This window comes from Canis lupus, chromosome 1 (genome assembly GCF_048164855.1).
Source record: "Canis lupus baileyi chromosome 1, mCanLup2.hap1, whole genome shotgun sequence".
Taxonomy (NCBI): Eukaryota; Metazoa; Chordata; class Mammalia; order Carnivora; family Canidae; genus Canis; species Canis lupus.
The window spans coordinates 118,147,718-118,166,591 of NC_132838.1; the positions used below are offsets into that span (position 1 = coordinate 118,147,718).

At 40.7% G+C, this 18,874-nt stretch overlaps 1 protein-coding gene across 4 annotated transcripts in view; it reads right to left on the reverse strand.

Annotated features, from left to right (window-relative positions):
- Window positions 1–18,874, reverse strand: part of ZNF599 (zinc finger protein 599) — a 45,026-nt gene that overhangs the window by 15,669 nt on the left and 10,483 nt on the right. For 2 of the 4 annotated variants that reach the window (XM_072781519.1, XM_072781545.1), the window contains exon 3: window positions 7,054–7,154. The exons of 1 other annotated variant lie outside the window; for it this stretch is intronic. In XM_072781519.1, coding sequence (XP_072637620.1) covers window positions 7,054–7,107 — 54 coding nt within the window. In that variant the 5' untranslated portion in view covers window positions 7,108–7,154. Of the gene's footprint in view, window positions 1–7,053; window positions 7,161–18,874 lie in introns of all 4 variants that reach the window. One more of the 4 variants, XM_072781529.1, reaches the window with a different exon arrangement.

Sequence of the window (18,874 nt, forward strand, 5' to 3'; positions counted from 1 at the left end):
CCCACAGAAAGTGCCACTACTAATGCTGGAAGTGCTCCCAAGAAGCAGAGAAAAGTCATTGATAAGAGAGCAGAAGGCAAGCTGAGGACAAAGCACAAGCTGAAACCCCGACAAAACCCCACCACTACCACCACCACTCTCAGGCAGGATATATGTGACATTCCTCAGGCATTCTTGGCTGCCCTAAAGCTAAGAGAAGAAAAAACAAATGGTTATTTATAGAGATTACAGTCCTGCAAGACATGAATCTCAGTCTTACATATATATTAGTGATTTACAAGAAAAAAAGCATTCTTATCAATAACCTAACTTCCAGAAGGAAGTGTAGATAAAATGTCCTTGTAACGTGCAGCCCGTTGACAAATACTTGAGGCAGACAGAGTATCCTGTTCTTTCCAGAAGCTCCCAACTGTCTTAATGTTAATGCTTTATTAGAGTGAGAAACAACCTTAACTTGACCTTATAAGGCCTCTGGGATCTTGTAAGGTCCTCTTTAGCATATAAAAGTTCTTTTGAAAACCTCCCTTTTCCTTACCTCCCCTAACTCCCAAATACAGAATCAGTCACCCCTCACAACCATGGTGCAGCAGCTCTTTCTACCCATAGGTCCTGTCCAATTTTGCACCAGACATCTCAAGAATTCTTTCTTGGCCATCGGCTCCAGAACCCTCCAACCTCACGTACATTTCAAAACTACATCATCATGACATTACAAGAAAAAGTTGAATTGCTTGATATGTATGGTAGATTGGGGTCTGTCGCTGTGGTTGCCTGCCATTTCAAGATAATTGAATCCAGTTTAAGGGCCACTGTAAAAAAAGAAAAGGAAATTCATGAAGTCATCACCACAGCTACACCAGCAGGTGTGAAAACCTTGCACTTTTTAATATCAAATTGAAAATGCAGCTTATAAGTGAGTGCAGGATTGCTATAAGGAATACAAGCAGACTCTAATATGATTCAAGAAAAAGCAAAGTCATTATATAACAACTTAAAGCAAAAGGATGGTGAAGGATCTACATCAAAAGGCCAGCAAAGAGTAGTTTGATAATTTGAGAAAAGTTTGGCTTTAAAAATGTCAAGATAGGGGCACCTGGGTGGCTCAGTCAGTTAAGCATCTGTCTTCAGCTCAGGTCATGATCCTGGGGTCCTGGAATCAAGCTCTGCATCTGGCTCGCTGCTCAGATGAAAAGTCTGCTTCCCACTCTCACTCTCCCTCTACCCTTCCCGCTGCCTCTTGCTCTCTCTCAAATAAATAAAAATCTTTTTTAAAAAATGTCAAGATAACAGGAGAAACAGCCAACCAAAAGGCAGCAGCTGAATTCACACCTACCATTAAGAAAATCACTGAGGGGGAAAGGTATCTGCTTGAACCAGTTTTTAACAGAGATCAAAGTGCCCTATTCTGGAAAAAAAGAAATGCCACAAAGGAGAGAAGCAAGCATCAGGATTTAAGACAGGAAGGGATAGGCTAACTCAACTGTTCTGTGCAAATGCAGTCCAGTTTATGATCAGGACTGCTGTTATCTATAAAGCTGCTTACCTCAAGCCTGGAAGGGAAAAAGATAAACACCAACTGTCAGTCTTTTGGTTGTATAATGAGAAGGAAGGCCTGAGCCACTAGAACTCTTTTTCTGGATTTGTTCCATTGGTGCTCTGTCTCTGAAGTCGGGAAGTACCTTGCCAGTAAGGGGCTGCCTTTTAAAGTTCTTTAGATATTGGACAATGTCCCTGGACACCTAGAATCCCATGAGTTCAACACCGAAGGCATCAGAGTGGTCTGCTTGGCCCCAAACTTAATGTCTTTAATTCAGCCCCTAGATCAGGGGCTCATAAGGATCTTTAAGGCTCTCATTACACATGGTACTTTATTTTTTTTTTAAGATTTTATTTATTCATGAGAGACACAGAGAGAAAGAGAGGCAGAGACACAGGCAGAGGGAGAAGCAGGCTCCGTGCAGGGAGCCTGACATGGGACTCAATCCTGGGTCTCCAGGTCAGGCCCTGGGCTGAAGGTGACACTAAACTGCTGAGCCACCTGGGCTGCCCTACACATGGTACTTTATGAAAAAGATTGTTAACATTATGGAAGAGAACCACAATAGACAGAACATCAAGAAAATCTGGAAGGATTACACAATTGAAGATGCTATTGTTGTTACAGAAAAGGCCTTGAAAGCCATTCATCCCAAAACAATATATTCTTGCTGTGGGAGGGAGAAACTGTGTCCAGATGTGCATGGTCTTATGGGATTTATGACAGAGTCAATCAAGGAAATAATGAAAATGATTGTAGATATGGCAAAAAAATAAAAAAGGTGTGGAGGGGTGAAGGGTTTCAAGATATGAATCTTGAAGAAATTCAAGAGCTAATAGGCGCCATGCCAGAGGAATGAACAGATGACTTGATGGAGATGAGGGCTTCCAAACCAGTGCCAGAGGATGAAGAAAAAAGATGTAAAAGAAGCAGTGCCAGAAAACAAATTGACATGAGATAATTGGGCAGAAGCATTATTCAAGACTGCTTTTGACTTCCTTTATGACAAGGACTCTTCTATGATATGAGCACTGAAAATAAAGCAAATGAGAAGAAGGATTGGTAAGGTACAGAAACATTTTTAGAGAAAGGAAAAAGCAAAAAAGACAAAAATTGTGATGTATTTCTACAAAGTTACATCAAGTATACCTGCCTCTCCTGCCTCCCCTTCCACCTTTTCCACCTCTTCTACCTCTCCACCCCTGGAACAGCAAGACCTTCCCCTCCTCTTCCTCCTCCTTTCCTCATCCATTCAACATGAAGACAATAAGGATGAAGACCTTTATGATGATCCAATTCCACTTAGTGAAGAGTAAATAATCATCATACTTTATAGTTAATAAACTTATCTGTTGTGTAGGTATGTGAAAAGCTAATAACTACATGGCAAGAACCGTATGAGACATGTCATCATCATGATCATGATCATCATCTAAGTCTTTATTCTGTAGAACTTTAGGATCACCTGAGAATTTGTGAAAAAATGCAAGTTCTCTGGCCCCATCAAAATTTAGTGAATCAGAAACCCTAGGGGTGAGGTCCAGTGATCTGGGCTCCCACAAACCCCCCAGGGTATTCTATACTGACTCCAGTTTGAGAAGAAAGGATACTTTAATTCAAACCCAGTGAATAAAACTGGAAAAATAGCAATATACATCTCACTGGAAGTAATATAAAAAGTGCTTTACACAGGGTTTAGCACAGTTACTGCTCCTGACATACATAATGGCTATTATTATCATTATCATCATCATCACAAAACTCTTATAAACATTTTGTGGAAGGGCAAGTCAGGCAAGTCAGGGATGGCCCTTTATAGCATCATTTGGGATATTTGTAAAAGTATAAAATACAACCATTCTCTAGTCCAGCAAGTAGTTGCAGAGGTAATCATTAATATAGTCACGTGAGAGCACACCTTCATACTACTTGTCTCCTTTAAAAATTTTTATTCTTAAAAATAGATCTTGCAGAGGGGTTTCAGAAATTATAGGTAGATGTACTGATTTCATAACTCAACACCCAAAAAACAAACAAAAAAAAAACACTCAAGAAACAGGCAGAAGGCACGAACAGACATTTCTTCAACATACAAATGGTCAACAGACACATGAAAAAATGCTCAACATCACTTGGCATCAGGGAAATACAAATTAAAACCACAATGAGATACCACCTCACACCAGTCCGAATGGCTAAGAAAACAACACAGGAAACAACTTATGTTGGTGAGGATGTGGAGAAAGCGGGACTCTCTTACACTGTTGGTGGGAATGCAAATTGGTGCAACTACTCTAGAAAACAGGATGGAGTTTCCTCAAAAAGTCAAAAATAGAGCTACCCCAGCAATTGCATTACTAGGTATTTATCCAAAGGATACAAACATACCGATTCAAAGGGGCACATGCACCCCAATGTTTATAGCAGCAATGTCCACAATAGCCAAAATATGGAAAGAGCCCAGATGTCCACTGACAGATGAATGGATAAAGAAGATGAAAGTAGGGGATCCCTGGGTGGCTCAGTGGTTTAGCGCCTTCCTTTGGCCCACGGTGTGATCCTGGAGTCCTGGGATCGAGTCCCACATCAGGCTCCCAGCATGGAGCCTGCTTCTCCCTCTGCCTGTGTCTCTGCCTCTCTCTCTGTGTCTCCCAGGAATAAATAAATAAAATCTTCAAAAAAAGATGAAAGTTATTATATATATACATATATATGTATTACTCATCCATCAAAAAGAATGAAATCTTGCCATTTGCAATGATGTGGATGGAACCAGACAATATTACACTAAGCAAAATAAGTCAGAGAAAGACAAATACCATTATGATTTCACACATATGTGGAATTTAAGAAACAAATCATACAGACATATAGGAAGGAGAGGAAAGATAACATAGGATGAAAATTGAGAGGGAGGTAAACCATAAAAGATGCTGAACTCTAGGAAACAAACTGAGGGTTGCTAGAGGGGGTTGGGCAAAAGGATAATTGGGTGATGGGCATTAAGGAGGGTATGTGATGTAATGAACACTGGGTGTTATATGCAACTGATGAATCACTAAATTCTACCTCTGAAACTAATAAAAAAAAGTTAATAAATTAGGGATGCCTGGGTGGCTCAGCAGTTTAGAGCCTGCTTTAGGCCCAGGGCGTGATCCCATGATCCCAGGACTGAGTCCTGCGTTGGGCTCCCTGTATGGAGCCTGCTTCTCCCTCTGCCTGTGGCTCTGCCTCTCTCTGTGTCCCTCATGAATAAATAAAATCTTAAAAAATAATAATAATAAATAAATTTTAAAAAGAATCCTCCATGTCTTTTGTGCCTTGATACCTTATTTCTTTCATCACATTATCAATGAATTCCATTGTGTGTGTGTGTGTGTGTGTGTGTGTACATATATATATACACACACACAGTTTTGTTTTGCTTTTTTGTCCATTCATATGTAAAATGACATCTGGGTTGCTTTCAGTTTAGGGCAATTATGCAATAAACATTTATATGCAAGTTTCTGTGTAGCTATAGGTTTTCAACTCAATAAACACATAGGCTTTCAGGATCATATGGTAAAACTATGTTTAACTTTTCAGAAATTGCCAAGCTATTTTTGCAAAGTGACTGCATTCGTCAGATCGGGCTGCCATGACAAAATACCACAGACTGAGTCCTTAAACAACCAAATTTATTTTCTCACAGTTCTGGAGGCTGTAAGTCTAAAAGCAAGACGCTGACAAATTTGATTTCTGGTAGAGCTTTCCTCCTGGCTTGCAGACAGCTGCCCTCTTGCTGTGTTATCCCTTGGCCCTTCCTCTTTGCTCACACAGAGAAGGAGAAAGAGCTCTCGGGTGTCTCCTCCTCTTCTTATATGGACACCAGCCCTATCAGATTAGGGCCCCACTCTTCCGACTCCATTTAACCTTAATTAGTTCCTTAAAGACCCTACTCCGAAATAGAGTCATATTAGGGCTTCAATATATGAAATTTGGCAAGGGGGTGGGGGTTCTTCCATAACTGATGATACATTTTGCATTCCTAGCAGCAACAAATGAAAGTTCTTATTGCTCCACAGACTGACCAGAATTTTGTATTGTCAACTTTGTTTGTTTTTTTAATTGCAGCCATTCTAATAGGGCTATGGGGATAACTCATTAATGTCCTAATTTGCAATTCCCTAATGAGATACGATGTGTATCTTTTCCTGTGCTACTTGCCCTATGTGTATCTTCTTTGGCAAGGCATTTGTTCAGATATTTTGCCAATTTTTAACTGGGTTGTTTGTTTTCTTACCATTAAATATCCTTTACCTCACATATTTTGATGCTCTATTGTTAAGAACAACCCACATTAAAGATTATTGTATTTGCTTGGAGAATTGTCTCTTTTATCATTATGTAATGCCCCCTCTTTATCTCTAAAAAATTTCTTACTCTGAAGTCTGATATTAATATTGCTATTCTTTTCTTTCTTTTAGTGCTAGCATAGCATATCTTTCCTTATCCTTAACTGCTGACCTCTCAATGTCTTTATATTTAAAGTGTGTTTCTTTTTTTTAAAGTTTTTTAAAGATTTTATTTATTTATTCATGATAGACAGAGAGAGAGAGAGAGAGAGAGAGGCAGAGCCACAGGCAGAGGGAGAAGCAGGCTCCACACAAGGAGCCCCATGTGGGACTCGACCCCAGGACTCCAGGATCACACCTGGGCCGAAGGCAGGCGCTAAACCACTGAGGCACCCAGGGATCCCCCTAAAGTGCATTTCTTGTAGATAATATAGAGTTGAGTCTTGTTCTTTTTAACCCACTCTAAGAGTTTGTCTCTAATTGATATATTTTGATATTTCACATTTATTTTTTTTAAGATTTTATTTATTTATTTGACAGAGAAAAAGAGAGAGCACAAGTAGGGGGTGCAGCAGGAGAGGGAGAATCAGGCTCCGTGCTGAGCAGAGAGTCTGATGTGGGGCTCAATTCCAGGACTCTGGGATCATGACCTGAGCCAAAGGCAGACACTTAACTGACTGAGCCACCCAGGCACCACTCCCCTCTCTCCCTCCGATAATTCACATTTAAAGTACTTACTGGCTCAGCAAGAAATAGGCAATGGAATTTTATTTATGCAAGGCAGAATTTTATAAAACAGGTTGTAATTTAAGGATATATTTTGTACATCACCTTTAATTTCGTATATTGATCTTTTAATACTATTTTATTTTTCCATATGACAAACAAGAAATATGGATAACCTTAATTTTATTTCATTGTTAAAGTAAAGCATGCTTATCGTATAAAAAGAGGGGAAACCAAAGGAATAAAATACCACATTTTTGACAATATGTATGGTAGGAACCAGCTTTTAGTGTCTAATTGGCTATCAGGTTCAAATCCAACTGTGTCACCAACTAACTATATGATGCTGGGAGTGTTACTTTACTTGTCTGTGCCTCAGTTTCTTTATTTGTAAAATAAAGATGATGTTAACAGTAAAAAATAAAAAAAATAAAAAAAAAATAAAGTACTTACTGGGGGCACCTGGCTCAGGTCGTGGTCCTGAGGTCCTGGGATGGAATCCCACATCAGGTTCACAGCTGGGAGCCTTCTTCTTCCTCTATGTGTCTGCCTCTCTGTGTCTCTCACGAATAAATTTAAAAAATATTTTTTTTAAAAAGTGCTTATTGATAGTTGAATTAATATCTATCATGTTTATAACTGTTTCCCAATTGTCATACTTACTCTTTGTTTCTTTTTTTATATTCCCCCTTATTCTGTCTTCTCTGGTTTTCATTGAGCATTTTTTAAAAATTTTTATTTATTTATGATAGTCACACAGAGAGAGAGAGAGAGGCAGAGACACAGGCAGAGGGAGAAGCAGGCTCCATGCACCGGGAGCCCGACGTGGGATTCGATCCCAGGTCTCCAGGATCACGCCCTGGGCCAAAGGCAGGCGCTAAACCGCTGCGCCACCCAGGGATACCTCATTAAGCATTTTGTGTGATTCCCTTTTTTTTCTCCTCTCTTTGCACGTCTGTTATAGCTCTTTAAAAAATATTTTTTTGGTGGCTGCTCCAGAGTTCACAATTTATATTTACTACCAATCTAAGCCTACTTTCAAATGACACTGTACTGCTTCGTGGGTAGTGCTGTGACCCATTAACAGAGTATTTTCCTTTCTCCTTCCCAGCCCTTAAGACACTGCTAATGTTTATTCCATTCTGTCCCTATGCTGTAACACCCGAGACATTGTTATTATTACTTTGAACAAATTTATTAGAACACCTAAAAATAAGAAAAATAAGGGATCCCTGGGTGGCGGAGTGGTTTAGCGCCTGCCTTTGGCCCAGGGCGCGATCCTGGAGACCCGGGATCAAATCCCACGTCGGGCTCCCGGTGCATGGGGCCTGCTTCTCCCTCTGCCTGTGTCTCTGCCCCTCTCTCTCTCTCTCTCTGTGACTATCATAAATAAGTAAAGAAAAATAAAAGATTTTATATTGCTTTCATTTATTCTTTCTCTGACTCTTTCTTTATGGAGATAGGAGTTTCTGACCCCTACATACCATTTTCCTTTTTTCTTGGGAGAATGTTTTTTAACGTTTCTTGCAAATCAGGTTCCCCCCAATTTTGTTTATCTGAGAAAGTCGTTACTTTCCTTTTACTTTTGAAGAATAATTTTACCAGATACAAAACTCTAAGTTGGTGGGATGTTTTTCTTTCAACATTAAATATTTCACTTCACTATCTTTTCATTTGAATGGTTTCTGAAATGAAGTCTGATGTGGTTCTTATTCTTGTTTCTCTACAGATAAGTTGTTTTTCTTACCCATTCCCTGGCTTCTTTCAAGATTTTCTTTCTTTCTTGGATTTCTGAAGTTTGAATATGATATACCTAGGTGTAGTTTTTTGGTATTTATTCTGCTTTTGGTATTTATTCTATTTTTTCTCAGCTTCCTGGATATGGGGTTTGATGTAAGTGGTTAATTTTGGAAAATTCTCAGCCATTTCTATTTTAAATATTTCTTCTCCTCTTCCCTCTTTCTTCTCCTTCTGGTATTTCTATTATGCATCTATTCCATCTTTGGTAATTGTCCACAGCTCTTGGATATTCTGTACCATGTTTTTCATTCTTTATTTTCTTTGCACTTCCATTTGGGAAGTTTCTATTGACTTATCTCCAAGCTCATGGATTCTTTCTTCAGCCATGTCTGGTCTACTGATGAACCTATCAAATGCATTCTTCATGTTTTTTTCATTTTTAGCACTTCATTTTGATTCTTAGCATTTCCATCTCTTTGCTTATATTACTCATTTGTTTTTATAGATTGTCAACATTTTCCAATACAGCCTATAACATATTAGTTAATTCAATTCATTGTGTTTTATTACTTTTATCCATTCTTCACAGCTGTCTTCTCCATATCACAGTTAGTGATCTTAGCAAGTTGCCCAGTGTCATTAGTCTGATAAGGAGAGGCTGAATGTGAACCCAGATCTTCTGGTCCATGGTCTATGTGTGTTAAGCCCAGTAACAAGGCTGTGAAGCACTTCCTTTTTTTTAAGATTTTATTTATTTATTCATGAGAGACAGAGAGAGAGAGAGAGAGAGAGGCAGAGACACAGGCAGAGGGAGAAGCAGGCTCCATGCAGGGAGCCCAAAACAGGACTCGATCCTGGGATTCCAGGATCTGAAGGCAGGCACCAAACCACTGAGCCACCCAGGGATCCCCTGTGAAGCACTTCCATTATGTGTTGCTCTTATATTAATTTCAGCCACCCTCAAACATGTATCTGTGGACATGGGCAAAGAAGCAGAGTTATCATCATGCCCCTCATAGAAAAGGCATCTGATGAGGCTTGAAACCTGACTGGGCACTAGGGGATGCACAGCACACACGTGACCTCTCTGATCTCCCCAACCTAGGGGAGGAATTATTGATATCCCTGTTTAGACTTGAGGCCAACTGCAGAGAGAAGAATTGTATAAGGTCACAGTCCAGAAAAGGAGTACACCCGGAATCTACACTGAGTTTTGCAGACTCTACAGCCTGTGCTCATACCTGCAGTTCATTCCCTGCAGACTGTTTGGTCAGAGGATTCTGAGAAGCCCCTTTATTACTAGCACACTGGGCATGGAGGGATCCAGAAAAGTGAGGGACTGAGGCTGTGCAGAGGACAAAGGGCAATGCCAAATAATAGCTGCTAACCTATTATAAGGAAGAACATTCCCTACCTCCTCCAGAACCACCTTTGATCAATCATTCCTAAATTGGCTGGACACGGGTTGACCCCTCCTGGAAAACACATAAAGCCCCTGTCCTCCTGCCCTAATTGGATTACTACTTATAAGCCTTCTCTCACGGGCATTGCAATGTAAAGGCTTCTGCCACCTGGTTCAAACCAGTCTCTTTCCACCATGTATCTTCATGTGCTCACATTCAATCATCATATATGAGTCTCTAGAGTGAATCTCTAGGTTGTGGTAAGATATACCTCCTAGCTCCCTGTTCTGACCCCCATCAGTGCATCAATAAACCCTCAGGGTTGGTGGAAGTGCTGTTTTCTCAAGCCAGGAGTTTCCTGCCTCAGCATACTTGACCCATGGGAACTGTGTGGTTGTGTGCATGTGGCCTATACACCAGGCATTGTGGCACTCCTATCACATTCCTATCTCACAGTCTCCATGGAGCATTTGTGTCACCATACTTGCTGTGTGGTGTGTCAGTTCCTCCATCCTCAGAGGTCCCAATGTGTCTTGCATATGTCAGCTTTATGTGTATCATATCTGTCACACATCATTCCTCTTTTGGATGTGCCATGTATGGGTTCAGGCCATGTTGAAGAGTGTGAGCATCCCAATCCCCTATCGCACAGTATCCCAAGGCATATTTGGGAGGATCACAAGGCTGTACTTCGGTTTATTACAAACCTATCATACAGGGTCTCCCAAATATTCATGTATGACTCTAGGTTGTGCTGCACTGTCACTATGCTAGCAAAACATACTGTCATATCATGTGTTTCCAGGTGTGCCACCATTACACACCTGTTATATCTACGTATCTCCAAGTATTATCAATACATACCTGTCTGCCAGGAGTGGACCCGAATTATCCATCTCATCAATATTTTTTTAATTTTTATTTATTTATGATAGTCACAGAGAGAGAGAGAGAGAGAGAGAGAGAGAGAGGCAGAGACATAGGCAGAGGGAGAAGCAGGCTCCATGCACTGGGAGCCCGAAGTGGGATTCGATCCCAGGTGTCCAGGATTGCGCCCTGGGCCAAAGGCAGGCACTAAACCACTGCGCCACCTAAACTCATCAATATTTAGTTTACAGGAAAGATGGGAGAAGGATCAGCATGCTAAATCAGAAAGGTGCAAGAAGCCAAATCAAGAATGAGATCAGTTCTAATGGACAAGTAACTCAGCAACTTCAACCAATAAATAAGAATAAAAAGGAAGTAGTGGTAGCTGCCCCACACTCAATGCCACTATGTGGCTTTCCTCTTGTAGGTGGCCTGGGCCAGAGAAGGTCTGAACTGACCAGCAAGCACCCCTCAATCTTGCCACAGGCAAAGGACTTCCTTAAGACATGGAGTTTGCAGTTCACAAACAAGGCCTGTCCCCATCCCTTCTCAATAGTTTCTCTCTACTGAACTGGTTCTGGTGAAGGTTTATCCCAGAAGACTTGTTCCCCATGTGTTCTCCAAGTGTATGATTTCTGCCTGGGATGTGTTCCTTGTCTTTCAGCCAAGAGTGAATTATCTTTTGAGACTGAGACACAATTCTCACAGGGATGGGATTTCTGGAGAAAGGATCTGTAACACTCTTCTACAGAAACACTGCTCAGAAAATGCCTCCTCAATGCCAATAACCCAAAAGCAAAGAAATGTAGGTGAAGTGCATGTTGACTTTCATGGGAGAAGGTAACCTCATCACAAATGTGTGTCTAATGTACCAATGGATGTGTTTATGTGAGTCTGCAGAATTGTCAGGAGGAGGGAGTTGGGGTCAGGCCAAGGAAGAAGCCACTGTGCAGCAATGGTCCTCTAAAGTCACAGCATGGGAGAAATGAAGGACATAGTGAAAGACCAGATGAAGGACAAAAGGATGGGAGGGGCTACCACAAAGAGGAGAGGCATAGTCTAAAGGGTGTTTAGCACTTGTCTTGTCTGGTAGCACACAAGTGCTGTGCAGTGAGTGTGTCCTGGACCAAGAAAATCGATTTGTGTTAGAGTAGCTCATGTTCCAAGATGGCCTGAGGATATCCACATAATCTCACAACACAGTGTGCATGGGGCGATGGTGGAGAACACCACGAGGGGGCAGGGGAGAAGAATGGGAGAGACGTGGAATCCAGAGAGTTGAGGCTTCACCCTGGGTTGAAGTGTAGAAATGACAAGTGGGCAGGTGTTGAGAAGGGGGAAGGAAAAACAATAGTGACAGTAGAACAGATTCGTAGTATGACTTGAACACAGCCCTGATGTCACATCCTCTGACTTGCCACTCAGTACGGCTAGGGTCCCCTTGAGCTCAGTTTGGGTAGCTAGAGTCATGTCCACTTCAAGAAGCACCCCAGCCCTCCCCTAACCCCAGCCCAACAGAGTATCTGGATGATGCAAGTTCTAAGGCAGGGAGGCAGTGTGTTCTCTGAAATATCTCAGATTCTTGACATGGCCAAAACAAAACTGATATTCCCACTGAAAATTATTGCCAACTTTCCTTTCTTTTTCCCAAAACCTTAGTGATAATCCCTAACTCCTTTTCTTCTCTGATCCTCAATGTTAGGAAAATCTAGCCAGCCATGCTTAAAAACCATATCCAGAATCCAACCACTTCTCTCACTTCCACAGCCTTCCTACTGGCCCAGTCACCACCACAACATAACTGGACTAATGTAGTAGCCTCAGCCCTGGTCTCCCTGTAGCCTCCCTCACTCCCAAAATCTGTTCTCCATTCTGCAGCCAGAGAGGCTGTTAAGGCCTGGGCCACATAACTTCATTGTGCCTATCCCATTGCTCCCAACACACTCAGGAAAACATTTAACCAACATCTCAAGCTGTCACTCCAGGCCTGAATTTTATTCTCCTGATCTACCAGAAGGCAAAGAGACCTGTGGTTCTCTGAACACTCTCAGCTCAGCCTCATCTTCAAGCATTTGGACATGCTGGCACTTATGCCAGGGATAACTTTCTATACCTGACTCTACTGGTGGCCAGATATAGGAACCATTCCATATAAACCCTGGCCTAGACTCAGGATCTTGGATTGGGGTTTCCATAAGCATGCTCTTAGCTGAGGCTGAAAAAGGCAACACTCTGCCTTCCTCTTTCAGCTCAGTACTGTAAATAAGGGTCCTGTGTGTGATATAATTTACTGCCATGGTTTTTTTTTAGCAAGTTTGAACTTCTGCTTGGTGATTTTTATCTTTAAAATGGCCCCCCAAAAAATAAAATAATAAAATAAAATAAAATGACTCCTAGACACAGTACTGAAGTGTTGTTCCGTCTCTACGCATAAGAAGGCTGTGATGGGCCTTGTGGAAAAAACAGGTGTATAAGATAAGCTTTGTTCAGGCATGAGTTACCGAGCTGTTGGCCATGAGTTCAATGTTAACAAATCAACAATATATATTAAATAAGGAGTCTTTAAACAGAAGCACACACAAAAGGACATTAAATAATGATCTGTTGACGAAAATGTTGTGCAAAGGCTTACAAGAACTTAATCCCTTAATTCCCCTGGGGCAGTGATTCCATATTCACTAACTAAGTGTGTGGGGTGACTTTACAGAACATAAACTATAGCACACAATGAGAATAGACGGTAGCTGATTTCCAAGGACTATTTAGGGATATGTGTACATGTCATATCATGTGTAGGTCAATGCCGGAAAGTGCTGCAGAGAGAGTAGTAGAGAAAAATAGGTGAGATGTGGAGGCTGATAACTAGGGGACTCAGCAGGAACCAAAGCTCAGAGTAAAGACGACAAGTCTACAAATGGAGAAACAAAGGTAGAAATTTGGTGTGACAAGTGGCTTTGGTATGAAATAAATGGTAAACATGGGGCAGTTTGCCAGTTCATTTGAACTAAGCCCTAACATCATGCCCTCCCCAGTTCCCCACAAGGCCTGGCCCATTGTGAGCTCCCCTAGCTGCAGCTGCACTCCTGTCTGACTAGTCAGGCACTGAGGTCTTCCCCCACTACTTATACCTGTCAGGAAACTAAATAGGACCTGGAAGACACAAGTCTTAAGGAAATACAGGGAAGGTGAGCAACTTAACATGCACAGAACATGGGAACTAAAAGTAAGTTTCACATAAAGAACTACTGAGGAAGTATCTTGCAAGCATAGCCTGGTGGTTCCTAAAAGCATTGATCATGTCAATGTCCAAACTCCTGGCACAGGCAGGCCTCAGAAATATCAGGTAAGGGGAGAAGGAAGAGCTTGGGGTAGAGAGGTGCCATGCATCTGTATATAGTCACCTGACTAGAGAGAGGCCAAGCTGGGTAGGAATCATTGGACAGACTGTAAGAGTCCTGAATCCTGAATCCTTTTCTACTAGGCTTCCAGGCAGCAGTTGTTGGGGCTGCTTGGAAGAGAAGAGTGTGAACAGCCCATTCCCGACACAACACCCACTATAGGAAATCTAAGAATGAAGCAGTGCTCGTGCCCATGGTCTGGCCATGGGAAGGATAGAATGGTACCTGAGTAAATTGGGAAGGGAAGAGCACAGGCCAGGATGGGTTGAGAGTGAGGGCCTTGGCAGGTAAGACTATAAGTACAAAGTTCTCCAGCATCATGTCATGGTAGGGGAGTCTCTGAGCCTCATCAAGGAACACCCACTCTTCTGGGAGAAGTACACAAACACATTCTCAAACATCACATGGTCCTGCCATGACGGAGACAACCAAGCCAGTGGTCAGCCTCTCTCCTAAGGAAGCTTTGTATTACCATCCACATCCACCCCCTACTCATGCTTCTTCCCATATCACCAACTCAGAGGAACAACAGACCCATGTGTCACTGGCATCCACTTTCTCATCGTGATGAATTGATCACAGCCCCCAAAGGCATGGGGGAGATGGTTGCTATCTAAGCTCTGGACCCTCCCTTCCTGAAAAGAACTAAATTGCCAGGTCCAATGTTGAAGATTTATCCCTATGTTTCCTTCTAAGAGTTTTGTAGTTTTATCTCATTATTACATCTATGATCCATTTAAAGTTGAAAACTTTATATGGAGTAAGGTAAGGTTCCAAATTTATATCTTTCATGTAGATATTCAGTTGTCCCATCTCCATTTGTTGAAGAGACTATTCTTTCCCCATGAAATGGCCTTGGAACTCTTGTCAAAAATCAATTAAGTGGGTTCATTCCTGGACTCTCTTATTTTGTTGCCAGTACCATACTATTTAATTACTACAGATTTTGTAGTAAGTTATTTTTTTTAAGATTGTATATTTTATTTGAGAGACAGGGAGAGAGAACAAGCAGGGGAAAGGGGCAGAGAAAGGGACAAGTAGGGAGCCTGACTCAGGGCTTGATCTCAGGGCTTGATCATGACCTTAGCCAAAGGCAGATGCTTAACCATCTGAGCCACCCAGGTGCCTCCAATTTATAGTAAGTTTTAAATCACAAAGTATGAGTCCTCCAGCTTTGTTCTTCATTTTCTAAGATAGATTAGGCAATTCTTGGCCCCTTGATTTACACATGAATTTGAAAATCAGCTTGTCAATTTCTACAAAGAAGCACTGCATGGAGATGTCCTATCAGTGTTTAAGGAGTATTGCTATCTTAACAGCATTGTCATATGAGCATGAATATCTTTCCATTTATACAGGTCTCCATAGTTGCTTTCAACAACATGTGGGATTCCATATATAAGTCTTGCATAATGTTGGTTAAGTTTATTTCCAGGTATTTTATCCTTTTTGATGATTTTATAAATGGAATTGTTCTCTTCATTTCCATTATAAGTTGTTCATTGTTAGTGTTAAAATAAGTTGGTTGATGACAGATTGATATCTTTTCCATCAGCACTGTTAAGATGCATCCATGATTTCTTTTTTCTTATTTTTTTTTTGCATCCATGTTTTCTGATGAAAATTGAATGTTGGTCATATTAAGAATCTCTTCAACACAATAATCGCTCCTTTCTTGGCTTGCAAGATTCTCTGCCTTGGGTTTATGGCAATTTCATTATAATGTTCTTTGGTGTGAATCTGACTTCAACCCACTTGGAGTTTTGTTGAACTTCTTGATGTATATAGATTCCTGTCTCTCATCAAGTCAGGGGAATTTTCAGCCTTTTTCTTCAGATGCATAATTCTCACTCTGTCTTCTCTCCTTCTAGGATTCCCATTATGTGTCTGTTAGTATTTTTCAGATTGTCCCACATATCCACTAGGCTCTCTTGATTTTTCTTCATTCCTTTTTCTTTCTTCTCCCTAGACTGTTTAATTTCGATTGACCTGTCTTTAAGTTCACCAATGATTTCTTCTGTCTTCTCAAATATGCTATTGAAGCCCTCTGGTGAAATTTTCACTTGTTATTATACATTTTTGCTCTGGATTTCTATTTGTTTCCTCTTTATAATTTTTTATCTCTTTATTGATCTTTTATGTTTTGGGAGACATTATTCCCCTGGTATCCTCAGTTCTTAGTGCACAGTTGCCCTTAGTCCTTGAGTATGTTTCAGGGTGATGACTTAAAAAACTTTGGTTTTGATCTTCCTCAAGGACAGTTTATTTCTATATTCCTATGAATGAGCCACACTTGTTTTATTTTTGTATTCCTTGTATTTTTTGGTGGATAATGGGACATTTCAAATGTAGTAACTCTGGAAATCAGATTCTCGGTCCCTACCTTATGGTTGATTGTTGTTTTTGTTGTGGGTTTTAGTTGTATGTTTAGTGACTTTTCTAAATTATTTTTAATAGATGGTATCATTTATTGTGAGTGGTCACTGAAATCTCTGTTTCATTAGCTTAATGGTAAGATAACTATTTGATAGGGACTTCTTTAAATGCCTGAAGACTAAGACAAAAATATATTCCCTTTATCCCTTACAAATTTGCTCTGAGATGGGCTGCTCCTTCACTGCTTAGCCAGGTCTTTACATTCCTGCCTTAGCCTTCAATTCCTTTGTGTGAAGCCTAACAATCATCCAGAGAAATTTTGGGGTCTTTTCAGGTGTTTTCTAAGCATGCACTTGCCCTAGAAACGTACAAGTTCTTCTAGGTTTCCTGGTATATATGGGAACTTTGCAAAGCCCTATTGCTCCATAGATCTCCTTATTCAACTTGCTTCTTCCTAGACATTTTGCTCTGTCTACTGCATGTGATGTCTGTTCTCCCTATTCCCTGGCAGTTGTGGCTAGTATATGTTTTTAATTGTTTTTTGGCAAATGTTGCTTGGGAGGCTGCTCCCTGAGAAAATTGCAACGCTGCCAAGAAAAAGGCAAATAAATCCCTGTGTCAGTCCCTCAAAAGCTGCAGAGTGGTCAAAACACACAACCATAATTCTTTGAGAATGTGTCCATATTGCCTCCTTCCTAGAAAAGACATCCCATCTTTCTCTATCAATAGAAGACAAGGTGACATCAACCAGAAATGTTTCAACCCTAAAATTTCCATTGTCTAAAAGATCCCAGTGAAGAAAAGCCAAGACTACTTGGATAAGAATATGGTCTGTGGGTCTGAGGTTGTCTCTATTGAATAAACTCACGTTATTTAAAAAAAAAAAAAAAAGGAGTTTCTCAGGATTTCAACTTTCATCCAAATAAAGAATATAATCCACATTTCGAAATTGGTCAAATCCATCAAATTAATACCTACGGGATATGGATTTTAGTTGGATTCATTAAAATCTAGAGGAAAACCAAAATATACATATTAACATTTCATTATCTTTTAATGCTTGACTCACATTTCCCATTTAAAATTAACATTGAGGGCAGCCCCGGTGACTCAGCAGTTTAGCGCCACTTCAGCCCGGGCGTGATCCCGGAGACCTAGGATGGAGTCTCACCTCAGGCTCCTTGCATAGAGCCTGCTTCTTCCTCTATCTGTGTCCCTGCCTCTCTCCCTCTCTGTGTCTCTCATGAATAAATAAAATCTAAAAAAAAAAAATAAAAAATAATAAAATTAGCATTGATAATATATCCTTAGTCATGCAAATGCTTGTTCATTAAAGTAATATTTTTTAAAAATTTTATTTATTTATTCATGAGAGACACACAGAAATAGGTAGAGACACAGGAAGAGGTAGAGAGAGAAGCAGGCTCAGCGCAAGGAGCCCCACGTGGGACTCGATCCGGGGTCTCCAGGATCACGCCCTGGGCTGAAGGCGGTGCTAAACCACTGAGCCACTCGGGCTGCCCTAAAGTAATATTTCTAAAGTAAAATAAACTGGAAACCACTGCAATGTTCCATGATGGGGAATTTGCTGAGTAAACAAAGCCTTATTCACACAGTAGACTGCTCAGTGCAATAGCTTCAAGCCATTATGAAAGGAGGAGAAGGGCAGGGTGGGGGAAGAAGAAAAAGATGAAGAATGAGAAGGAGGAAGAGGAGGAGTTGGTAATATGCTCCAGTACAATCTCTGCATTTTGCAACTTCTTTTCCAAGGAAGCAGAAAACAATGTGCTTTTGGGTGTCATGAAAAGAAAACATTTCAAAAACAAATAAAAATAAAACATATATTGGGGAAGAAAGGGGACATACTGAACATAATTCAGGGAGACATTTAAAAGACAAATGGCATTTTGGAATCAGTATTGTTTTACAATTTTTGCCTTGGGATAATGAAGCAAAACAAAATGAACCTACCATAAAAAAATTACCCTAAGGGTGCCTGGGTAGCTGAGTGGTTGGGCATCTGCCTAGGGCTCAGGATGTGATCCTGGAGTCATCGGGCTGCCTGCATGGAGCCTACTTTTCCCTCTGCCTGTGTCTCTCTGCCTCTCTCTCTCTCTCTCTCTGTGCCTCTCATGAATAAATAAATAAAGGCGTTTTAAAAAATTTGACCTACAATAGGAGTAAAAAATGGGTCATAAGAATATGAAGCAGAATTTTAAAATGATACCACACGCAATAAGTATTTTTCCTATACACACAGAAAAATTATGACCTTTTATTGTATAAAGGAAGAAATGTGATTACGTATCTGTGGGAGAATATAGCTTTAAAGCAGAAGACTGCAGACTGGCTGCCACAAAAGATGAAAAAGCTACCAGGAACATTTCTCCTACACTTAGAACAACAAAAAAGCTTGGTTGTCATCAAATTTATGATTCTTTTTTTTCCCCAAGCCATCAGAGAGCTATGACTACAGAGCAAATAACTAGC